This window comes from Microcaecilia unicolor, chromosome 13 (assembly GCF_901765095.1).
Source record: "Microcaecilia unicolor chromosome 13, aMicUni1.1, whole genome shotgun sequence".
NCBI lineage: Eukaryota > Metazoa > Chordata > Amphibia > Gymnophiona > Siphonopidae > Microcaecilia > Microcaecilia unicolor.
Window position 1 is genome coordinate 26477042 of NC_044043.1, and position 26085 is coordinate 26503126.

The window sequence follows — 26085 nt, forward strand, 5'->3', positions numbered from 1 at the left end:
CATTTAAAATGGAACACAGTTCTTTAATGAATGAGCCTTGACAAAAAGACCAGACACGGGCCGTGTTCGGTGACTAGCACCTGCGTCAGGGGTCACAGTGATGACGTGGAAAACTTGGGGAATAACTCAAATATATTCCTCTACAATATATTATTCCTTACCCCACGTCTCATGTAGTAAAAGCTACAAAGCACCAAGGCACTTTCACTTTCTGTATCATCCATACAGAAAGTGAAAGTGCCTTGGTGCTTGTAGCTTTTACTACATGAGACGTGGGGTAAGGAATAATATATTGTAGAGGAATATATTCGAGTTATTCCCCAAGTTTTCCACGTCATCACTGTGACCCCTGACGCAGGTGCTAGTCACCGAAACACGGCCCGTGTCGGGTCTTTTTGTCAAGGCTCATTCATTAAAGAACTGTGTTCCATTTTTAAAGGCCCGTGGTGCTGTTTTTTTGTTTGGACTTTAGTTTGTACTTTGTTCCCTCTCTTTTGTTACAATAAAAAAAGGTATCATCTTATTTTCTTTTCCATGTTTTATTTTGTTTGATTTCTATTGATATCCTTAAGAGTGGACTAACACGGCTACCACACTCCTCTACTGCCGGTAGTTGAGAATCTTTTCTATCACCACTCTGGGACGGGTCCGGCAATCATTTTTCCGTCCCACGCGGTGCGCTCTCTCTACCACTGTCGGCCCCGCTGAATCCGATAAAGCCAATTCTTTTGCCAGCCAGTTTTCGAGCCATTCGTTCAAGTTTTGATCTGGGACGCGTTCCGCCAGGCCCACTATTCGTATGTTATTGCGGCTGGAGCGATTCTCTAACTCTTCAAGTTTAGCTTATAACTCTGCTACTTGATTAGCAAGGTGTGCAAACTTTGTGGCCTGTGTTCTCGAGTCGTCCTCTAGTGCTGACACTCAGGTTTCCACATCTCCTACTCGGATTCCCATTCCTTCCAATCCAGTCTGGAAACCATCTATTTTTGAGGTAAGCGTCTCCCATCGCTGTTCAAACGCCTTAGACATTGCTAATGTAAGTTTCTTTTTTTTTTTTTTTTTTTGTTACATTTGTACCCCACGCTTTCCCACTCATGGCAGGCTCTATGTGGCAGGCAATGGAGGGTTAAGTGACTTGCCCAGAGTCACAAGGAGCTGCCTATGCCGGGAATCGAACTCAGTTCTTCAGGTCCCCAGGACCAAAGTTGTGCTAACTGCTCGTCTTTGAAACTAGGCGCCGCGGGAGGAGAGGCGTAGATACACTCCTGCATCTCACCAGCCTACTCAGCCCCAGCATGCTCGTTCTCGTCGTCAATGTGTGCTCAAGGCCCCTGCTGCTCCCCAGCAAAAGCAAGGGATGGGCTTTTGACTGTCTCCAGCAAAGCATAGCCACAGTAAAAGTGTCCGTGCTGGATGACTTGCCGGTTGGGACGAGGTTCATGTTTTTTTCATCAAAGGTGACCTCTCGTAACCTCTGGCCGGTGGGTTTTTCAAATAGTCTGGTTAGGATACACCCTTAATCTGGAATCCAAACCTCCAAATTGCACACCAGAAGCTCAGTCATACAGTTTCCAGTAGAGGCAGGTACTTGCAGAGAAGCTCTATTCCCTTCTCAAGGCCCATTCGGTTGAACCCGTTCTACCATGGGAAGAAGGGCTGGAATTCTGTTCCAGGTACTTCCTTGTGCAGCAGAAAACAGGGGGGATGCATACAAATTCCTGGTACAATAAAAGTTCAGGATGATTTCTCTGGGCACCCTTCCCATTATTCAGGAAAGCGATTGGCTATGCTCTGTGGACTTGAAGAGTCGGTTGGGCCGCTGGACGAAAATGGTGTTAAAGGGGCGATCAAGGAGGACAAAGCCGTAGCGGAGAAATTAAATGAATTCTTTGCTTCGGTCTTCACCGAGGAGGATTTGGGGGGGACACCGGTGCCGGAAAGAATATTTGAAGCGGGGGAGTCGGAGAAACTAAACAAATTCTCTGTAACCTTGGAGGATGTAATGGGTCAGTTCAGCAAGCTGAAGAGTAGTAAATCACTGGGACCTGATGGTATTCATCCCAGAGTATTAATAGAACTAAAAAATGAACTTGCGGAGCTACTGTTAGAAATATGCAATCTGTCCCTAAAATCGAGTGTAGTACCGGAAGACTGGAGGGTAGCCAATGTTACTCCGATTTTTAAGAAGGGTTCCAGAGGAGATCCGGGAAATTATAGACCGGTGAGTCTGACGTCGGTGCCGGGCAAGATGGTGGAGGCTATTATTAAGAATAAAATTGCAGAGCATATACAAAAACATGGACTGATGAGACAAAGTCAGCACGGATTTAGTGAAGGGAAGTCTTGCCTCACCAATCTAATGCATTTTTTTGAGGGGGTAAGCAAACATGTGGACAATGGGGAGCCGGTTGATATTGTATATCTGGATTTTCAGAAGGCGTTTGACAAAGTGCCGCACGAAAGACTCCTGAAGAAATTGCAGAGTCATGGAATCGGAGGTAGGGTATTATTATGGATTAAGAACTGGTTGAAAGATAGGAAGCAGAGAGTAGGATTGCGTGGCCAGTATTCTCAGTGGAGGAGGGTAGTTAGTGGGGTCCCGCAGGGGTCTGTGCTGGGTCCGTTGCTTTTTAATGTATTTATAAATGACCTAGAGATGGGAATAACTAGTGAGGTAATTAAATTCGCCGATGACACAAAATTATTCAGGGTCGTCAAGTCGCAGGAGGAATGTGAACGATTACAGGAGGACATTGCGAGACTGGGAGAATGGGCGTGCAAGTGGCAGATGAAGTTCAATGTTGACAAGTGCAAAGTGATGCATGTGGGTAAGAGGAACCCGAATTATAGCTACGTCTTGCAAGGTTCCGCGTTAGGAGTTACGGATCAAGAAAGGGATCTGGGTGTCGTCGTCGATGATACGCTGAAACCTTCTGCTCAGTGTGCTGCTGCGGCTAGGAAAGCGAATAGAATGTTGGGTGTTATTAGGAAGGGTATGGAGTCCAGGTGTGCGGATGTTATAATGCCGTTGTATCGCTCCATGGTGCGACCGCACCTGGAGTATTGTGTTCAGTACTGGTCTCCATATCTCAAAAAAGATATAGTAGAATTGGAAAAGGTACAGCGAAGGGCGACGAAAATGATAGTGGGGATGGGACGACTTTCCTATGAAGAGAGGCTGAGAAGGCTAGGGCTTTTCAGCTTGGAGAAGAGACGGCTGAGGGGAGATATGATAGAAGTGTATAAAATAATGAGTGGAATGGATCGGGTGGATGTGAAGCGACTGTTCACGCTATCCAAAAATACTAGGACTAGAGGGCATGAGTTGAAGCTACAGTGTGGTAAATTTAAAACGAATCGGAGAAAATTTTTCTTCACCCAACGTGTAATTAGACTCTGGAATTCGTTGCCGGAGAACGTGGTACGGGCGGTTAGCTTGACGGAGTTTAAAAAGGGGTTAGATAGATTCCTAAAGGACGTCCATAGACCGCTATTAAATGGACTTGGAAAAATTCCGCATTTTTAGGTATAACTTGTCTGGAATGTTTTTACGTTTGGGGAGCGTGCCAGGTGCCCTTGACCTGGATTGGCCACTGTCGGTGACAGGATGCTGGGCTAGATGGACCTTTGGTCTTTCCCAGTATGGCACTACTTATGTACTTATGTACTTATGTAGTGCTTACATGCACATTCTGATACTCCTAGCTCACAGGAAGTATCTTCTGTTTCGGCTGGAGACGCAGCACTTTCAGTACCGTGTACTGCCCTTTGGCCTGGTTTCTGCGCCCAGAGTGTTTACAAAATTACTAGCAGTAGTTGCAGCGTCGCTACACAGACTGGGAGTGCATGTGTTCCCTTATGTCGACGATTGGCTGGTGAAGAGCACCTCGGAAGACAGTGTTGGGAGTCCATGCAGATGACTATTTAACATAGTAGATGACGGCAGAAAAAGACCTGCACGGTCCATCCAGTCTGCCCAACAAGATAACTCATATTTGCTGCTTTTTGTGTATACCCTACTTTGATTTGTACCTGTGCTCTTCAGGGCACAGACCGTATAAGTCTGCCCAGCACTATCCCCGCCTCCCAACCACCGGCTCTGGCACAGACCGTATAAGTCTGCCCAGCACTATCCTCACCTGCCAACCACCAGCCCTACCTCCCAACCACCGGCTCTGGCACAGACCGTACAAGTCTGTCCAGCACTATCCCCGCCTCCCAACCACCAGTCCCGCTGCCCACCACTGGCTCTGGCACAGACCGTATAAGTCTGCCCAGCACTATCCCCGCCTCCCAACCACCAGCCCCGCCTCCCGATCTTGACTAAGCTCCTGAGGATCCATTCCTTCGGCACAGGATTCCTTTATGCTTATCCCACGCATGTTTGAATTCCGTTACCGTTTTCATTTCCACCACCTCCTGCGGGAGGGCATTCCAAGCATCCATTACTCTCTCCGTGAAAAAATACTTCCTGACATTTTTCTTGAGTCTGCCCCCCTTCAATCTCATTTCATGTCCTCTCGTTCTACCACCTTCCCATCTCCGGAAAAGGTTCGTTTGCGGATTAATACCTTTCAAATATTTGAACGTCTGTATCATATCACCCCTGTTTCTCCTTTCCTCCAGAGTATACATGTTTAGTTCAGCAAGTCTCTCCTCATACGTCTTGTAACGCAAATCCCATACCATTCTCGTAGCTGTTCTTTGCACCGCTTAAATTCTTTTTACATCCTTAACAAGATACGGCCTCCAAAACTGAACACAATACTCCAGGTGGGGCCTCACCAGCGACTTATACAGGGGCATCAACACTCCCTTTCTTCTGCTGGTCACAGCTCTCTCTATACAGCCTAACAACCTTCTAGCTACTGCCACCGCCTTGTCACACTGTTTCATCGCCTTCAAATCCTCAGATACTATCACCCCAAGATCCCTCTCTCCGCCCGTACCTATCAGACTCTCCCCGCCTAACACATACGTCTCCCGTGGATTTCTATTCTCTGGAACTACTAGGGTTCGTAATAAATTACACCAAGTCCCATCTCACTCCTGTTCAGAAATTGGAGTTCATAGGAGCACTGCTGGATACGAAGACAGCTCGGGCTTATCTCCCCGAGACATGGGCAGACAACCTTCTGTCCCTGGTGTCCACAGTTCGAGCGTCTCAGCAAGTCACAGCTCAGCAGATGTTGAGGCTCTTTGGGCACATGGCCTACACAGTTCATGCTATATCCATGGCACGTCTACATATGAGATCCGTGCAATGGACCCTGGCTTCCCAGTGGTATCAAGCTGTGGGGAATCTAGAAGATGTCAGAATTCTCCAGTGGTGGATGATTCGATCCATTAGGTCATGTGACATCCATTCCAAATTCCTCAGCTGCAGAAAGTACTGATGACAGATGCATCTCAACTGGGGTGGGGAGCTCATGTAGAGGCTTTCACACTCAGGGAGCTTGGTCCACCCAGGAAACAGATCTTCAGATCAACCTCCTGGAGCTTTGAGATCAACTGTCCAGTCAAATTATCTTAATTCAAACAGACAGGTTGCAATGTACTATACAACCAAGCAGGGGGGCACCGGATCTCGCCCTTTTGTGTCAGGAAGCCATCCAGATGTGGCTTTGGGTGCACTGTCATGGCATGTTTCTCCAAGCCACTTATCTAGAAGGTGTAAACAACGGTCTGGCTGACTGACCAGAGTAATGCAACCTCACGAGTGGTCGTTGATTATGGTCATAACCCGCAAGTTCTTCTGAGCGTGGGGCACTCCCTCGGTGGATCTTTTTGCCACTCAAATCAATCACAAGGTCCCTCAGTTCTGTTCCAGGCTTCAGGCCCAGGACAGACTAGTGTCAGGTGCCTTTCTCTTACATTGGGGAACAGGCCTTCTCTGTGTGTATCCTCCCATACCTCTAGTAGGGAATACTTTGCTGAAACTCAAGCAAGACCGTGGAACCATGATCCTAATTGGGCCCTACTGGCTGCATCTGATTTGGTTCCCTCTTCTTCTGTAGTTGTCCTCCTAGAATCCGTGGAGATTAGAGTGTTTTCCAACCCCCCTTATCACTCAGAACGAGGGGTCGCTTCTACATCCTAACCTTCCGTCTTTGGCTCTCACGGCCTGGATGTTGAGGACCTTAGAATTCACCTTCTTAGGTCTTCCGGAGGTTGTCTCCTGGGTCTTACTAGCTTCCAGGAAAGATTCCACGAAGAAGTGTTACTCTTCCAAAGAGGAGGTTTGCCGTCTGGTGTGACATCAAGGCCCTAGATTCTCTCTCTTTCTTGTCCTACACAGACCCTGCTTGTCTCATGACCAACTCCGTAAGGGTTCACTTTAGTGGAATTAGTGCTTATTATCTTCATATAGAAGTTAAGCCTATATATGGACAACATTTAGTTGTTCGCTTAATGAAAGGTTTGCTTTTGTCAGAGCCCCCAATCAAACCTCTGCCAGTGTCATGGTATCTCAATGTTGTTCTCACCCAGCTGATGAAAGCTCCTTTTGAGCCACTGAATTCCTGCCATCTGAAGTACTTGACCTGGAAGGTCATTTTTTTGGTGGCTGTTACTTTAGCTCATAGGATCATTGAGCTTCAGGCCCTAGTTGTGGATGCACCTCATACTAGGTTTCATCACAACAGAGTAGTCCTCCATATGCATGCACCCTAAGTTCTTGCCGAAGGTGATGTCGGAGTTACTACTACTACTACTACTTAACATTTCTAGAGCACTACTAGGGTTACTCAGCGCTGTACAGTCCCTGCTCAAAGGAGCTTACAATCTAACGGGCGAAATGTTAAGTTGGGGCAGTCTAGATTTCCTGAATAGAGGAACGGTAATTAGGTGCCGAAGGCGACATTGAAGAGCAAGGATTTGAAGATAGGCAGGGAGGGGGCCTTGTGTATGGGCTCAGGGAGTTTATTCCAAGCATGGGGTGAGGCGAGGCAGAAAGGGCGGAGCCTGGAGTTGGCGGTGGTGGAGAAGGGTACTGAAAGGAGGGATTTGTCTTGAGAGCAGAGGTTACGGGTTGGAACGTAAGGGGAGATGAGGGTAGAGAGGTAAGGAGGGGCTGCAGATCGAGTGCATTTGTGGGTTAATAGGATAAGCTTGAACTGTATGCGGTACCTGATTGGAAGCCAGTGAAGTGACTTGAGGAGAGGGGTGGTATGAGTGTATCGGTCCTGGCGGAAGATAAGACGTGCAGCAGAGTTCTGAATGGACTGAAGGGGGTATAGATGGCTAAGTGGGAGGCCAGTGAGGAGTAGGTTGCAGTAGTCAAGGCGAGAGGTAATGAGAGAGTGGATGAGAGTTCGGGTGGTATGCTCAGAGAGGAAAGGGCAAATTTTTGCTAATATAGAGGAAGAAGCAACAGGTCTTGGCTATCTGCTGGATATGCGCAGAGAAGGAGAGGGAGGAGTAAAAAATGATTCCGAGGTTGCGGGCAGATGAGACGGGGACGATGAGGGTGTTATCAACTGAGATAGAGAGTGGATGGAGAGAAGTGGGTTTGGGAGGGAAGACAATAAGCTCGGTCTTGGCCATGTTCAGTTTCAAGTGGCGGTTGGACATCCAGGCAGCAATGTCGGATAAGCAGGCCGATACTTTGGCCTGGGTTTCCGCAGTGATGTTTGCTGTGGAGAGATAAAGCTGGGTGTCATCAGCATAAAGATGATATTGGAAACCATGAGATGAGATCTACTACTACTACTATTTAGCATTTCTGTAGCGCTACAAGACGTACGCAGCGCTGCACAAACATAGAAGAAAGACAGTCCCTGCTCAAAGAGCTTATAATCTAATACAATCAGGGAGCCCAGGGAAGAGATGTAGATTGAAAAAAAGAAGGGGTCCAAGGACAGATCCCTGAGGAACTCCAACAGAGAGCGGGATGAGGTGGAGGAAGAACCATGAGAATGTACTCTGAATGTACGGTGGGAGAGATAAGAGGAGAACCAGGAGAGAACAGAGCCCTGGAACCCAAATGAGGACAGAGTTCCATCTGAATCAGTCAATTGTCTTGCCAACATTCATTCTCCATCTTCATTCCCACCCTGGTGAAAGCAGCTTGCACACCTTGGACTGCAAGAGAGCATTGGCATTTCACTTGGAGTGGACAAAGCCCTTCTGACAGTCTGCTCAGTTGTTTGTTGCTTTTGATCCTATCGGAAAATGCACACTCTCCAATTGGTTAGCAGATTGCATTTCCTTCATTTATGCCCAAGCTGGGCTGACTCTGGAGGGCTATGTCACGGCTCATAATGTCAGAGCCATGGTTACGTCGGTGGCTCATTTAAAGATAACCTCCATTGAAGAGATTTGCAAAGTTGCAACGTGGGCTTCAGTCCACACATTCATATCACACTACTGCCTTGAGCAGGATACCCGATGCGACAGTCAGTTTGGGCAGTCGATGCTACAGAATCTGTTTGGGGTTTAGAATCCGATTCCACCCACCTAGGCCCATTTTATTCTGTTCTAGGCTACACTCTCAGCTAGCTGTATATAGTTTCAGGTTAATCTATGTTTTTGTCTTCACCGTTGCAAGCCCAATTGACCAATGTTATTTGTTTTGGGTGAGCCTGGATGCTTGGGATATCCCAGTTGTGAGAACAACTCAGCCTGCTTGTCCTTGGAGAAAGGGAAAATATTTACCTGTAGCAGGTATTCTCCAAGGACAGCAGGCTGATTATTCTAACAATCCCGTATTTCTTTATGCTTTTGGATTTAACTGAGATATGATCTCACGTAGTGGGCGGGAAATCAGTCCACGCTTGCACAGTGCGTTGCACGTGCACCAGAAGGCTCTGGCAAATTTTTTTTCTTGTTTTCTATGTTTTCATACTGGTTCCGGGGCCGATGTGGATTGTCGACCCAGTTGTGAGAATAATCAGCCTGCTGTCCTCAGAGAATATGTGCTACAGGTAAGTATCTTCGTTTTACCTACAATCAACCTTTGGAGATCTACTACTAGTTTTTCAATTACTATACTAAAGATGCCATGATGATGTCTTTTGTGTGTTCAGTAAGATGCATGTTTGTCCTACCTACATAGATCTTATTGCAGGTGCAGACGATAATATATGCTACAGATATTGACAAGCTGGATTTGCATTTAACCATTCCACTCCAACCAACTCATGATTGATTTTGAATAAAGATGAAAATGTTAATAGCAACCTCTTAGTGGAGATAGTTACCAAATTGATGATATTTAAATAAGACAGCAGGAAGTGTTATGGGCAGTATTGACAGGTTGGGTAAAATGTTTGGGTGGAGGGGCAAGTATAGTTGCATGTTGGTCTATATATGAAGAGTTGGAGAAAACAATCAAGGTCCATATTTTTCAAAAATTTAGCTAATGCTGCCTCATTCTAATATTCATCCTTAGAACTTGTCATCAGTATTGTCATTAGGCAACGCATCAAAAATTATATCAAGCAGCCTTTAAGAATATCCATTTAATGGAGCCATTTTTATCAGAATTTTATTTGTTAGATATTAATCGTTCTTCCCTCTTACTCTTCATATGCAAATATGTGTTTTAGCTGGTGTTACTTCACTATGCAAAGGGGAGACATTTGGAAGATAGTTTATTTGTTAGTGATTACTCGGCTTAATTAAGTGTAACAACTTGATTGTGGACCTTCCTTAAAAAAACAAACAAAAACCTCAAATAAACAAAGAAACCCAAAATATATACATTGTTGATTCAAGACGCTCCCAGTCTGGTGGTGACATGGTCCAAATACGTTGATACAGAGATGTGTTTTAAGAACTATTTGTTTGTTTTTGTTTTTTTAATGATTTCTCTGGGAATAAGGGGGAGGGTATTTGAAGGATTGTCTGCCATTTGAGCCAAGTCATAACATGTGACCTTTTTTAAGGTATTTGATCTTCTCACAGAGAGAGGCCTTTAGTTATCATTCAGTGTAAGAAATGTAACGAAGGATGCTTTATTGGAGAAACAGGCCAGATGCTTAAGACAAGATTCAATCTACACAGACATCACATGAAAATAGCCAGTTCCAGTCAGGCCCCCACCCCACACTTCACTAGACCAGAACACTGCACCAGTGATTTCACAGTAAGAATACTGAAAGGTAATTTTAAAACAATACAGGAACGTAAGACCTTTGAAATAACAATGATTGAATATTTTGACACCCAACAAACAGGACTTAATAAGGATCTTGGTTTTCTAACTCATTATGGTTCAACATTTTTTATTGATGACAATTCAAAAAATACACTTTCAGCAGTCTGAATATGTAGAACACAAAAATACATGTACTCAGGAGAGTCAAATTGCTACAATCCGTCATCAAACTTTTAACATTTTATCCCCCACCCCACCCTCTCTATTTTTATATATAAACGGTTTTTATTGATGGACATACTTCAATTCAAACATAGTAAATGCTTACAGTTTATATCCTTACCGATATTCCTATAACAGCAACATATCTTACAGTGTGTCTATCCCATCACTTTTTTAACATTTGCCCCCTCTCCCCTCCCCCCCCCCCCCCCCCCCAGGAAAATGAAAAACAACAACCTCTGGATTTGAGCTTCATACTTCCTACTGACTCTCGTCAAACCTTATCCAGTTCTTAGTCGCTTACACGAGGGGCTTATAACTTCGTTATATCGGTCCTAGCCTGTTAAGTATAGCACTTCTGGCTTTATGAGATATATTTTGCAAATAATGAGTCCAAACATTAAGAAATTTCTTTCTGCTCCTCAAGTTATCATAGGCTTCCCTTGCCTCCCACAACATTAGCTCATGTAGCTTATTCCTCCATAGCCAAACAGAGGGTGGCTCTACCTGCATCCAATGTCTCAATATGCATTTTTTGCCCACTGCAAATGCTTTACATAAAAATACCTCCAGGTTTTTATCCGATATCCCATATGCATTGTTTTTGTTCAAGAGTACTCCTCTCCAAGAGGGGTGCACCTTTTGCCCCAATACTTGTTCTAAGTACCCCTGTATCGCTCTCCAAAATGTTTTTATTTTATCACACCTCCAAAATGCATGCAAAAATGTGTTCCTCTCTCTATGGCATTTAAGGCATTGGGGATCAGAGCTCCATCCCGCCCTTACAGCTTGGGATTGTGTTATATAGCCTCGATGAATAACCCTGAATTGACTCTCTTGTAACTCTGCCCCCCCCACCTGCCCAGGTATGCCTTTGATTAGTTTCGCAAAATTTATTCCTTTCAGCTCATATCCCAAGTCTTTGCTCCATGTGTCTTTAAGCTTCTCATATGTTCTGGGAGGTCCGAGTGGGACTAGAGCTTTATGTAGGCTCGATATTGATACCTGTCCATGTGCGTCCCCTTCCAGGAATTCACGTATCTTCTGACCCAATTTTGTGCCCAGGGCTGCCTGATCTAAACTATGCCAGTAATGATGCAGTTGTCTGTATGTATAATAATCCTTCTGGGCCAATACCTGTCTCTGTTGCAGATCCTGAAAGCTATGTAGGTTTCCCTCTTCATTCATTAAGTGTTCAAATAAAGTGATGCCCATTTCCGACCATCTAGCCATTATCCCTTTTTCTAACCCGGGGGGGGGGGGGGGGGGGGGGGGGGAAGTCCCTATTCCCCTGTATTGGAAGTTGGTCGCTAACATTAGGGTCTTGTCTCCAGTTATGCATAAGGAACTGCCAGACACGTCGCAATGGTTGCAACAGTATACTTCCTCTACAGGTAGTTGGCAAACTCTTTGTTTTTGCCTGCAGAAGAAAGTTCAAATGCCATGGGTCAAAGAGCGCACGTTCCCAGTTAGTCAGCGTGTGTTGATGTGTATTAAGTGTCCAGTCCCTGATATGTCTCAAAAGGCACGCCTGATTATATCGCCTAATACAGGGGAAGCCTAGCCTACCCTGAGCCCATCCATCATATAAGTATTCAAATCGTATTTTAGACTTCCTCCCCCCCCACACAAATTGCCGACACATCCTATTTAATTTCCGTAAATCTTTACCTAATATACAGTGGGGGAAATAAGTATTTGATCCCTTGCTGATTTTGTAAGTTTGCCCACTGACAAAGACATGAGCAGCCCATAATTGAAGGGTAGGTTATTGGTAACAGTGAGAGATAGCACATCACAAATTAAATCCGGAAAATCACATTGTGGAAAGTATATGAATTTATTTGCATTCTGCAGAGGGAAATAAGTATTTGATCCCCCACCAACCAGTAAGAGATCTGGCCCCTACAGACCAGGTAGATGCTCCAAATCAACTCGTTACCTGCATGACAGACAGCTGTCGGCAATGGTCACCTGTATGAAAGACACCTGTCCACAGACTCAGTGAATCAGTCAGACTCTAACCTCTACAAAATGGCCAAGAGCAAGGAGCTGTCTAAGGATGTCAGGGACAAGATCATACACCTGCACAAGGCTGGAATGGGCTACAAAACCATCAGTAAGACGCTGGGCGAGAAGGAGACAACTGTTGGTGCCATAGTAAGAAAATGGAAGAAGTACAAAATGACTGTCAATCGACAAAGATCTGGGGCTCCACGCAAAATCTCACCTCGTGGGGTATCCTTGATCATGAGGAAGGTTAGAAATCAGCCTACAACTACAAGGGGGGAACTTGTCAATGATCTCAAGGCAGCTGGGACCACTGTCACCACGAAAACCATTGGTAACACATTACGACATAACGGATTGCAATCCTGCAGTGCCCGCAAGGTCCCCCTGCTCCGGAAGGCACATGTGACGGCCCGTCTGAAGTTTGCCAGTGAACACCTGGATGATGCCGAGAGTGATTGGGAGAAGGTGCTGTGGTCAGATGAGACAAAAATTGAGCTCTTTGACATGAACTCAACTCGCCGTGTTTGGAGGAAGAGAAATGCTGCCTATGACCCAAAGAACACCGTCCCCACTGTCAAGCATGGAGGTGGAAATGTTATGTTTTGGGGGTGTTTCTCTGCTAAGGGCACAGGACTACTTCACCGCATCAATGGGAGAATGGATGGGGCCATGTACCGTACAATTCTGAGTGACAACCTCCTTCCCTCCGCCAGGGCCTTAAAAATGGGTCGTGGCTGGGTCTTCCAGCACGACAATGACCCAAAACATACAGCCAAGGCAACAAAGGAGTGGCTCAGGAAGAAGCACATTAGGGTCATGGAGTGGCCTAGCCAGTCACCAGACCTTAATCCCATTGAAAACTTATGGAGGGAGCTGAAGCTGCGAGTTGCCAAGCGACAGCCCAGAACTCTTAATGATTTAGAGATGATCTGCAAAGAGGAGTGGACCAAAATTCCTCCTGACATGTGTGCAAACCTCATCATCAACTACAGAAGACGTCTGACCGCTGTGCTTGCCAACAAGGGTTTTGCCACCAAGTATTAGGTCTTGTTTGCCAGAGGGATCAAATACTTATTTCCCTCTGCAGAATGCAAATAAATTCATATACTTTCCACAATGTGATTTTCCGGATTTAATTTGTGATGTGCTATCTCTCACTGTTACCAATAACCTACCCTTCAATTATGGGCTGCTCATGTCTTTGTCAGTGGGCAAACTTACAAAATCAGCAAGGGATCAAATACTTATTTCCCCCACTGTATGTATTGGCAACACCTGCAAAATATAGAGCCATCTTGGGAATATGATCATTTTGAAGAGATTTATTCTGCCTATTAGTGATAAAGGCAAGTGGTTCCATCTCTCCAGAACACTTTTGGTATCCTGTAACAGCTTTTCAACATTTATCCTATACAGAGTGGTAGTATCCATAGTTAATCGCACCCCTAGATAACGAAAGGATTCCTCTGCCCATTTCAATGGAAGCTGTCTGTGCCACTCTCCCACTCGAGCCTCCTTCCTGCATAAGGCTTCTGATTTCTCCAGGTTTAGCTTAAAGCCAGAGAAATCCCTATACTCTGCCATACATTCTAATAGCGCTTTCAGTGATGTTTCAGGAGAAGTCACATGTGCCAGCAAATAATCAGCGAAGGCCGCTATTTTAAAAATTTCTGTACCAACCTTGACTCCTTGCACATCAGGGTTACGTTGGATATCTCTAAGCAGTGGGTCTAGCGTTAACACAAACAATAAAGGTGACAGGGGGCATCCCTGCCTGGTCCCCCTATGGACAGGGAATGATGGGGATAGAATTCCATTAACCCACACCTGAGCCTGTGGGAGGTAATATAATGCTCTGATTGCATCCTGGAATGATCCTCTTATGCCATACGCGTCTAGTGTGCCAAATAAAAAATCCCAGACCACCCTATTGAACGCCTTTTCGGCGTCAAAACTGACTAATATTGATGGCGTGGCCTTTGTAGATACATCCTCCAATGTTACCAATATCTTTCTTACATTTTTAGTGATGGTTCTGCCCTGTACGAATCCTACCTGTGAGTCCTCTATAACATCTGGTAATATTCGGGACAGGCGGTTTGCCAGGACTTTTGCAAACAATTTTGCTTCAAAGTTTAATAACGAAATAGGTCTGTACGATTCAGGTTTTTGTACATCTCTCCCTGGTTTTGGAAGTACTATAATCTGCGCTGTTCGTAATGACATGGGCATTCGTTGCTCTTGCACTATCGTGTTAAACATTGCAGTGAGGGGTTCTACTACTTCCTCCTTCATCAATTTATATAATTCTCCCCTATATCCATCTGGGCCTGGGGCCTTTCCTAGGGGCGCTTGCTGTATTGCCCATGATACCTCCTCAGTTGATATGGGAGCATTTAGCATGGTTAGGCTCTGTGCATCTATCTGCTGGAGATCTTGCCCCGCTAGATAGATCTCACTGTCCATCGGGGGCGGGTCAGGTGAAGCGTAAAGCTTCTGATAATAGTCTTGCATGATACGATTTATACAATCATCCTTGTTTTCTAATACCCCTCTTGAAGAGTATAACGCGTTTATTTTGTAATTTCCTTGTCTTGGGTTTGCCATCCTGGCCATCATCCTACCGCTTTTATTTGCAAATTTGTATAATTGATACCTATAATACATATAATTCTTTGTGTTTTATTGTGTATTCTCTCATTTAGTGTTTGCTGCATTTCTAGAAGCTTAGCTTTCAGCAGGACATCATGGTGGTGTCCATACTCGCGTCTTAAGCGGGTGATGTCTTTTTCCAACCTTTGCATGTCCTTCTCCCATGTCTTTTTCTGGTGGCTTGTGTACGCAATAATCTCACCCCTTAATACCGCCTTTGCTGTGTCCCAGTATAATATGGGAGCTGTCCTATGCTCCTGATTAGTGTCTTGAAACTGTCTATATTTGGCTAGTATAAATTCCCGAAATTTCCTATCTTTATATAGCCTTGTAGGGAACTTCCATTGGTATGGACTAGATTTACTCTCTGTGGGTTCCCACAAGACCATTACCATTGCATGGTCTGATATTTTTATGGGTCCTATTTCCGCCTTGCGGATTTTTGTAAATAGTGTACGGGAGATAAAAATGTAGTCAATCCTTGACATGGTGGCGTGCGCTCGAGACAGGTGAGTGTAATCTCGTTCCAACGGATGTAGAGTTCTCCACACATCCACCAGGTCAAGGACCCCACTCAGTAGACCAATTTCTCTAGAGTCTGCTCCCGCTCCCCTCTTTTTGTCCCCATGTGACCTGTCTAATTTGGGGTCGCCCACTTCGTTGAAGTCTCCTCCTAACAACAGGGGAACTCCTTCCAGACTTGTTAAGTGATGCAGAAGCTTTTTATAAAATGTTTTGTTATAAGTGTTTGGAGCATATACATTGCACAGAACCATTGGTTGACGCTCTATTGTCAGGTGTGCCAACACATATCTTCCTTCCTTATCTGCTATGATCTTATGTGTAGTAAAATGGATCCCTTTCTTGATTAGTATTATTACCCCTGCTTTTTTCCCCCTGTGCTGGTGAATCATAATATGAGCCTACCCACCATCGACATAATTTTTCTCATGTTCTTTGGCTGTTAAGTGTGTTTCCTGAAGCATTGCTATCGATGCCTGTTGCTTATGGAGTGCTTGGAGGATCTTCTGCCGTTTAATTGGCGATGAGATGCCTCCCACGTTCCATGTCACAACCTTAAGGACCATTACATATCCTCAAGCGTCTTTTGAAGTACCTGGTGAATATCTCTCTCTATGCAGGAGGGGCCTCCCAGCCTATGCCCCCCCACCTCTGACACTGTGAAATTTCGCTAGAGTGCCCTCCTCGTGAAGTTCTTTGTGTGTTCCTTATGTTGCCCTTCTCCCTTGTTGCCCTGAAACTCCTATTCTCCCCTATACCCTCCCTCCCCTCCTCCCAATCTGAACAGCACCGAATGTGCTGTCTACCTCCGTGCTTCCGATCAGGGACCCCACTCTTACTTTTTGCATATGTTGCATATTGCCTCCCCCCTCCTTAAAGTTCACAGCCCCCCTTAGATAACATCAAATAACAGTATCAAGTCCAACATTAGTAACCACAACAATTATAGTTACAGATCTTCTGTCTCTCGCTGCTCCCTGTCGTTCAGCAATGTCACTCCCACTGGCGAGCCTCGGATTCATTACTCATGTGTCTCTTGATGCTTCCGAGCTGTCTCTCTCTAAGCGGTCCACCAGTACTTGAGCGGCTTCCACCGTGTCACAGATTCTCACTGTCCCATTATGTTGAATCCTGAGTTTAGCCGGATACAGTAAACTGAATTTTATCCGCATTTTGTGTAGTCGCCCACAAATGGGCGAGAATTGCTTACGTTGGAGGGACACTTTAGTGGGATAGTCTTGAAAGCATAGTATCTTTTGTCCTTCCACCTCCAGCGTTCCTCCTTTCCGAAGAGCTGCTAGGATCTCCATCTTATGTTGATAATTAAGAAGTCTCAGTATGACCACACGTGGGCGGGCATTTGCCTCCTTCCTCGGCCCCAAACGATGCGCCCGTTCTATCTTCAGTTGCCCCACTTTGCTCTGAGTTGGCAATAGCTTAGTGAGCCTGGGTTCCAGAAAATCTCTCAGATCTGCATCTGGTATTGATTCAGGTATACCTTCAGTCTGAGATTGTTTTCTACGCGAGCGGTTCTCTAAATCATCCACTTTCTCTTCTAAGGTTAATACCGTTTTTTGGAGGTGTTCAATGGATTTAGAAGCTTCCTGTGAGGCGTCTTCTACGTCTCCTAGTCGCTGCTGGACCTCCTTGAAGTTCGTTAGTAAATGTAGTAAACCTTTGGTCCATGCCATCAAGCTTATCTATTATTTGCTGTAACTTGTGGCTCATGGTTTCCTCCACCGCCATTCTTACCTCTGCTACTATTTCTGAGGCCCATACCGAGCTCACTGGTGGCGATGGAGGCGGGTTTTTCTCCGTCATTTTTGGTCCTCCGCTCTTGGTTTGTCCTTCTCCAGTTCTTTTTTTGTACTTCTGGTCGCCATACAAAAAGTTTTTGGGGATAAACGCAGCTTAATCTGTCTGCAGAGTTTGATGGTGTCTGTCCCTTTTCTTTACCGGCTGCTTTGGGGAGTCTCGTGGCTTATTGCTTTAATAGCTTAAACATTGGCCCAAACACAGACTGCCGATTTTGCTGGCTATTGTGCCGGTTTGGAGAGCTGCCTGCGATTCTTTTTATTTATTTTCTTAGATTCTTCTGAGTTTTTTACATTCCCACCTGCCGTTGCTTCGTGGCCGCCATTCGGGGGCTGTGCTCGATATTTCCTCCGTGCCTCTCGACTCGCCTCCCCTCTCACCCTCCGTTTCGCCGTTGATATCGCCGAGCCCTTTTGCTCTCTCTTGTACCTTGCAAGTAGGCTTCTCAGCCTGCGGATTTCAGCGCTCTTTTCTCGGCGCGATTCCTCACATGGGCGGGTGTCCGCCGTCGATCTGCTCCTCGCCTTTTTTTCCCCCCCCCCCGAATCGGGGTTTACGGGTCTCAATCGCGCTATTGCACCTTCCGGAGGAGAGGGGAAGCTAAACCGCCGACTCTGGAAGCTATTTTATCGCGCTTTGGTGGGGTCCCCGATCGTAGCTAGCTGGAGCTCACTTTGCGGCGGCCATCTTGGCCGGCAGCTCCACCGGAAGTCTTCTAACTCATTATAAAACAAAGCTGTAGTTCTCTGTTTATTTCTCTGTTTAGTACCCTCCTCTCACCTACCAACACCCATTCTGTTAGAATATCAATGAAATGCTTTGATGTCCCCATGCATACCCCCACCCTCCCACTCTGTCACACGAAGTAATGCTTTGATGTTTCTCTCATATATACTATCTGCTACCTCATTTGCTTATTTCCGATCTGAGGAAGAAGGGCAACCTTCGAAAGCTAATCAAGAAATCTATTAAGTTATGTCCAATAAAAAAGGTATCATCTTATTTTCTTTTCCGTGTTTTATTTTGTTTGATTTCTATTGATAACGTTTAAAAGTCCTAAATTATGGAACCAGATTCCATTTAGAGTTAAGAATATTATAGATTATTTCCATATAACTGATTTTTTTTAGATATTTTGATTTATGCTGTTTTGCTTTGAGTTATGGATTATGTTTTTTTTTTTGTAGGTATAAGTTATTTTGCTTTCAAAAAGATACATTTATTGTAAGGGCTAGGTGAGACAGTATTTTTATTTCTTTGTTTTTCAGGTGGCTATGGCTGAGTTTCTGGGACAGCAGTCACATGAACCATCTCACCTCCCTCCTCCAAGTTCATCTGTAGTTGGTGAAAACACCAGTACAGTGGAAGAAGTATGTGGCAGGCACCTGAAGAAATTATCAAATGGCAGGTTTAAATCAAATCCAGAGGTAAAGTATGTGAATTACTCCCTTTTGAACTCATTACTACAACATGTTATGAGGGCAAATAAGTAGGTTAAAAAAAGCAGTGAAACTAGGGCTTCTGAAATCTGTCCTGGGACCCTACAGCCAATCAGGATTTCTGGATATCCACAGTGAATATACATGAAATCAATTTGTGTTATCTGGGATTCCACTACATGCAGATTTCCCATGGATATTCATCATGATGATCTTGAAAACTTGACTGGCTGTGTGGTCTTCAGGACATGTGGAGTACATTACTTTGTAGAATGGGTAATTATAACTGTATAAACCAATAGGAATAAGTTGTATCATTATGTTAAGTTCAATAAATATTTTTAAGCATAAGTAAACTTCAAGTGTTTCAATTTTTCCACCCAGTACAATGAGAGTAAATAAAATAATTTAAAATGGTGAAGAGGAGTTGTATATATATTGAGCCCCTGTGGTTTTATAGAGTGTGAATATTGCCACAGGTATTTGAGAAGTTATTCCCTGCTTTGGTAACAGTTAAAACTTAATGCCAAGAAGTGTAGGGAAGGGATTCTGGACACTACTCGAAAACGTGCCCAGGCCTATTGTAAATGGGGTATTTAAAAAATAAAAGTAATAAAAATGATCAGTGTCCCCTTTAAGGGGCTTACCGGTGTTCCGGGGTCTGCTGGGGTGCCCTGGGGTCTGGGAGGCACTTTGGGGGCCGTTTTGGTTGTGCCTCAAGTTCCTGTGACCCTTCTGTGGGTCTGACGCTGTTCGGGCTGTTTTTGGCCCAACCGGAGGCTTCCTCATCGGTGGCCAGTGTTCTTGGGCTTCCCCAGGCTTGCTCCGGTGTTCTTGGGTCCCGTTTCGGGACCGGAGCAAGTCCTGGGGCCGAGGGGAGAAGGAGCAGCTGAATTGCAGCTGGCGCGAGTAGCGCGCTGCCGCGGAGCTGGAGGAGGTGGGGAGAGAGAGAGCCGGCTGCTTCCGGTGCGCGCGCATGCGTGATGCAGCAGGAAACGCGGTAGTCTGAAAAATGGAGCCTGGGTCTCGATTTTGTTGCTGAGTTCCAGGCGTTTTTGAGTTTTTCGGGCTGAAAAAGAAGAGGAGCGTCGGAAGGCGACCGGGGCTCGGAAAAAGTGGAAGGACCCCAGGATGGACGTTAGAGGGGTCAGGTAAGGGGTCCCATGGCCTTGTTTTAATTTAAATTTGTTTAATTTTTGAGTTTTGCAGTGTATTTTGTTCGGGCCTCCCTGAATTTTTTAGGAGTTTTATTTTTATGGTCAGGTCTGTTAAGGAGGTCTGTATTTAAAAATTTTAAAGATAATTTTGAAGGAGTTTTGGGGGGTATTTTTGGTGTGGAACGCCGTGCGCTGCTCTCATAACGGTTATTAAAAATCCGACAACAGTATCTGGGAGCGCACACGTTGCCTCACATATGTGGAAATTTTGGTAAAATTCCATTAACTTTTAATGGGGTTTTTTCATGAAAATGATGTGAAATGGTGCCTATTAATGGTTTTTTTTTTTTTTATTTATAACAATTTACAAATAAAATCAAGTATTAAACTTGTTTGAAAAGTGGTATATTCCATTTCATATACAAAAAGAAAAGAGAAAAGACCATATTTTAAATTGAAATCCCCACTCAAGTCCACAAAATGGGATTCAAGATGAAAAGAAAAAGTGGAATTATTCTAACAGGAATACATTTCTAAAGATATTTACTTGAGAAATTCACAGGCTACATATTCGGTGTTACATTTATTCATATCAAGGGGGAGATGACATTTTCAGGTTCCCTTATTTGTCTGGACACTAAAAAAGCTGTTAGTTGAGACGGTTCAAAGAATACATATTTAAGGGATTGGTATTTTACCACACATTTACAGGGAAATCTTAGAAAGAAAATTGCTCCCAGCTGTAAAACTGCTGGTTTCATCAATAGAAATTGTTTTCGCTTTTTTTGTGTCTCGCGAGAGACATCTGGAAATATCTGGACTTTTTGGCCTAAGAACACTTTATCTTTATTTCTAAAGTACAATTTCATTAGCCATGCCTTATCTGGTGGTAATGCTACAGTCACTATCAACGTTGTTGGGATGACTGGATCATTTTCTGAGGATTCAAGTATAGCAGAAATATTGAGATCTTGTTTCTGATTTTCTTGATTTAGTATTGGCAGGTAATATATCCTAGAAAAAGGTGGAATCAGCTCTTCTTTTACTTCAAGTATTTCCATTAAATACTTCTTTAGCATTTCCATTGGAGATTTAGATAATTGTCTTGGGAAATTTAACTAACGAAGATTATTACTTCTAACTGAATTTTCCAATAATTCAGTTTTTTTCCGCAAGAAAGTCAAATCTTTAATCATGATCTCTTGTTGAGTTTGAAGTTTTTTAATCTCCAAAGTCTTATCATCATGCAATTTCTCTAGTTTTTCAAATTTAGTATCCAAAATATTAGTTTTTTGCTCAAGGGCCAGAAAATCCTGATTCAATTTATTTACTTGCGGAACAAGAGACTTTCTTAAGGTAATTATCAAAGTCCACAACGAATCCAGCGTTACTTCTGCTGGTTTTTTAAAGTCAAAAGTAAATTGTGTGGGTATTACCTCTTTATCGTGAATTTGTTCCAAACCAGCAGCTTCTTCCACATTCAGTGGAGTAGATGTTTGTGTCCAGGATCTCAAATCAGCTCCAGCCGGATCTATTTCCTCCCGGCCCTGTAAACTCGTACCACTTCGGGAAAGCAAGTCCAGAGACGCCTCGGTTGGTGTGCTGTACCCCGCAGGTTGCGGGGGCGGTTCCCTTGAGTCGGGGCTGAGCATCAGCTCGAGCCCAGGAGAAGCTTCCGGGCCTCCACTCGCTCCGGCGCTACTCAGCGGGCTACCTTCCGACATCTGAATCGCCGAAATAGTTGGAATAGTTGCTGCCTGAAGTAATGTTCGGATGTCTTGAGAGGTAAGAACTTGCCGTTGCGGGGCTTTGGAGGCAGGACGGCCTCGTCTTTTCGGCATGTTTAATTAGATAAATTTTCCTTTCAGGGAGCGAGAATGCAGCCTGCTAGCGTCTCAAGAACGCGGCCATCTTGAATCTTATGGTTTTTTAAAAATGAAACGAGGATTGAATTCAGGAAAATGTGGCCTGGATGATGGTATAATTCTTATTAAAGTGTAATGTAATTTACCTTGTCTTTTGTATGGAAATCCATTTTCTCCATACACTTCAATGGGAAAATTGATTTCAAAATGGAGTTTGTGAAAAGTTTACAAACTGTAAAACTTGGTTCACTTGTCACAAGCTAGCATCCTATTGGTGCTGCTAGGTCAGATAGCCAAGCTGCAGTCCTGTTGCTAGGGGAGACAGGGCTGGTGGTGACAAGGTCAGAGAAACTGAAGACACAGGAGAGGACAGACCTGTGTGTGGAAGGTGCTGTGCCTGTGTGTGTGTAAGAATTGATTTATACAGGAGAGAGAACTTAAATAAAGAGTTGTCTGATACAAGGTGAGAGGAACTGAAGGAGCCAGACCTGTGCTATGAATATCCTGGTCTGAGAGAGAGAAATTGACTGTAATTCAGTTAGAGAGTGTGAGGAAAAAAATTGTGTTGCATTGCAGAGCAGCTGGTGAGTGGAATTTTGTGGAGCAGAGGGACTGAAGGTACAAGGGAGATAAACCTGGATAAAGATGTTCTCCGAGGACAAGCAGGCTGCTTGTTCTCACGACTGGGTTGACGTCCACGGCAGCCCCCACCAACCGGAACAAAACTTCGCGGGAGGTCCCGCACGCAGGGCACGCCCACCGCGCATGCGCGGCCGTCTTCCCGCCCGTGCGTGACCGTTCCCGCTCAGTCTTTTCTTTTCTGCGCTGGAGAGAGCCGTGTTCGTCTCTCTCTCTGTCAGCCCCGGAAACCGGATCGCGTTGTTCGCGCGAATCTTCTTATTTTTTTTTTGTTGCCGCGTTTCTCTTTAGTTTCTTTTACAAAAAAAAAACAAAAACGCTGAACTTGATTTTTCCCTTGTCTCTTAGCGAGGGCGGCACGTTGCGGCCTTGTGGCCGCGCGGTCGATTTATTTTCGAGGTGTGATTTTTACCGCCACCATCGACGACTTTGATTTTGCCGACACGATTTTTCCGTCGATGTCCTCGAAGGTCCCGAGTGGATTTAAAAAGTGTGGTCGGTGCGGCCGGCATATCTCGCAGACCGACACTCACGCTTGGTGCCTCCAGTGCATCGGGCCGGAGCACGATACCAAGTCGTTACTTTGTGTCTCGGTCTCCGGAAACGGACACAAGTAGCGAGGCAAGTTCTTCGGGACAGTCTTTTTGGAACTTGCGCCGGCCCCTCGACTTCGACGGCATCGGTATCGACGGCTGGTTCTTCGGTACCGGTATCGATGTCCACGAAATCGGCATCGATGGAATCGACCCCAGGAGCACTGGTCCCGTCGGCCCGCCGGTCCTCCGGTGACGGCAGGGGTGAGAGGCCGCGTGAGCAAACGGCCCCGGTCACTCCCTCTACCCAGGGCCCTCGGGACCGAACCCTGTCGGACCCGGTCCCTCGAGCCGAGGGGGATCGACCTACTCCTCCATTCCACCAAGCGCCGATGACGGGCACCGCAAGAAGACGAAGGAGCACCGTCATCGGTCGCCATCGATGCATCCGGCTCCCGGCGCGGGGATGAGTCGACGCCGAGGAAGCGGCAGCGTCGAGAGGAGAGGTCCCCCTCTGTAGTAGAGGTACTGCCGCGTCAGGGTCCCAGCACTTCGGTGCTGTCTCCTGGACCCCGAACAGCTTCCGGCACCGACCGTCTCTACCGGCCCCCTCGCCTTTCCCGACAGCGGGCCTGGACGAGTGCCTCCGAGCCATCCTTCCTGGGATTCTGGAAGGGCTGATGCGCCAGACTGTGCTGGCGCCGGGGGTGCTTGCGCCCTCGGCGCCGTTGACTGTGGCGCCGGCGTGCTCTAGCCCGGTGCCGAGGCCTTCGACGCAGACGCCGCTTGCGGTGCCGGTCTCGACCGCCACGCAGGTGGAGTCCCCGTCGACGTCGATGGAGGGAGCTTCATCCCCGTGGCGCGGGAGTCCATCGCTCGACGACGCCACCGAGGCCTCGGTTCCTCGACGTCGAGCCGGGCCCCGGTTGAGGACTGAGCTGCACGAGTTCATGTCCGACACGAGGAAGAGGCCTCGTGGGGGAGGAGGAGGACCCCAGATATTTCTCCTCAGAGGAGTCTGTGGGCCTTCCCTCCGACCCCACTCCTTCACCAGAGAGAAAGCTCTCGCCACCTGAGAGCCTCTCCTTTGCCTCCTTTGTCAGGGATATGTCTATTTGCATTCCCTTTCCCGTGGTCTCTGTGGATGAGCTGAGGGCTGAGATGCTCGAGGTCCTCGATTATCCATCACCACCTAGAGAGTCCTCCACGGTACCGTTGCACAATGTCCTCAAAGAGACACTGCTTCGGAACTGGTTGAGACCACTATCTAATCCCACCATCCCCAAGAAAGCAGAGTCCCAATACAGAATCCACTCGGACCCAGAGTTAATGCGGCCCCAATTGCCTCATGACTCGGCGGTCGTGGACTCTGCTCTCAAGAGGGCACGGAGTTTGAGGGATACTGCCTCGGCGCCCCCGGGGCGGGAGTCTCGCACTCTGGACTCGTTTGGGAGGAAGGCCTACCAATCTTCCATGCTCGTGACCCGCATCCAGTCTTACCAGCTCTACACGAGCATTCACATGCGGAATAATGTGAAGCAACTGGCGGACCTGGTTGACAAGCTCCCGCCGGAGCAGTCCAGGCCTTTTCAGGAGGTGATCAGGCAGCTGAAGGCGTGCAGAAAGTTCCTGTCCAGGGGTATTTATGACACCTGTGACGTGGCATCTCGTGCTGTGGCCCAAGGTATAGTGATGCGCAGGCTCTCATGGCTGCGTGCCTCTGACCTGGACAACCGCACCCAGCAGAGACTGGCTGACGTCCCTTGCCGGGGGGATAACATTTTTGGTGAGAAGGTCGAGCAGCTGGTGGACCAACTGAATCAGCCAAAAACCGCTCTCGACAAGCTCTCCCACCGGGCACCTTCAGCATCCACCGCAGCAGGTGGACTTTTTTCCCGGGCCCGGCAGGCTGCGCCCTATGCCTTTACCAAGCGTAGGTACACCCAGCCGGCCCGAAGGCCTCGTCAGGCACAGGGACAGTACCAGCGCGCTCGTTCTCGTCAACAGCGTGTGCCTAAGCAGCCCCCTGCGCCTCCACAGCAAAAGCCGGGGACGGGCTTTTGACTGGATCCATGGGAACATAGCCGCCCTCAAAGTGTCCGTACCGGACGATCTGCCAGTCGGAGGGAGGTTAAAATTTTTTCACCAAAGGTGGCCTCTCATAACCTCCGACCAGTGGGTTCTCCAAATAGTGCGGTGCGGATACGCCCTAAATTTGGCCTCCCCTCCACCAAATTGTCCTCCGGGAGCTCAATCCTTCAGCTCCCATCACAAGCAGGTACTTGCAGAGGAACTCTCCGCCCTTCTCAGCGCCAATGCGGTCGAGCCCGTACCACCCGGGCAGGAAGGGCAGGGCTTCTATTCCAGGTACTTCCTTGTGGAAAAGAAAACAGGGGGGATGCGCCCCATCCTAGACCTGAGAGGCCTGAACAGATTCCTGGTCAAAGAAAAGTTCAGGATGCTTTCCTTGGACACCCTTCTGCCAATGATTCAGAAAAACGATTGGCTATGTTCCCTGGATTTAAAGGACGCATACACTCACATCCCGATACTGCCAGCTCACAGACAGTATCTCAGATTCCACCTTGGCACACGGCACTTTCAGTATTGTGTGCTGCCCTTTGGGCTCGCCTCTGCCCCACGGGTGTTTACAAAGTGCCTCGTGGTGGTAGCGGCGTATCTACGCAAGCTGGGAGTGCACGTGTTCCCATATCTCGACGATTGGCTGGTCAAGAACACCTCGGAGGCAGGAGCTCTCCGGTCCATGCAGTGCACTATTCACCTCCTGGAGCTGCTGGGGTTTGTGATAAATTACCCAAAGTCCCATCTCCAGCCAGCCCAGTCTCTGGAATTCATAGGAGCTCTGCTGAATACCCAGACGGCTCAGGCATTCCTCCCCGAAGCGAGGGCCAACAACCTCCTGGCCCTGGCTTCCCGGACCAGAGTGTCTCAGCAGGTCACAGCTCGGCAGATGTTGAGACTTTCTTGGTCATATGGCCTCCACAGTTCATGTGACTCCCATGGCTCGTCTTCACATGAGATCTGCTCAGTGGACCCTAGCTTTCCAGTGGTTTCAAGCCACCGGGAATCTAGAAGATGTCATCCGCCTCTCCACCAGTTGCCGCACTT

At 46.5% G+C, this 26085-nt stretch overlaps 1 protein-coding gene across 1 annotated transcript in view; it reads left to right on the forward strand.

The window, feature by feature from the left end:
* Window positions 1-18597: 18597 nt before the first annotated feature.
* The window catches only part of TSPOAP1 (TSPO associated protein 1), an 864237-nt gene continuing 856749 nt past the window's right edge, over window positions 18598-26085 (forward strand). The window contains exon 1 of the mRNA XM_030186055.1: window positions 18598-18750. Coding sequence (XP_030041915.1) covers window positions 18598-18750 — 153 coding nt within the window. The remainder of the gene's footprint in view (window positions 18751-26085) is intronic.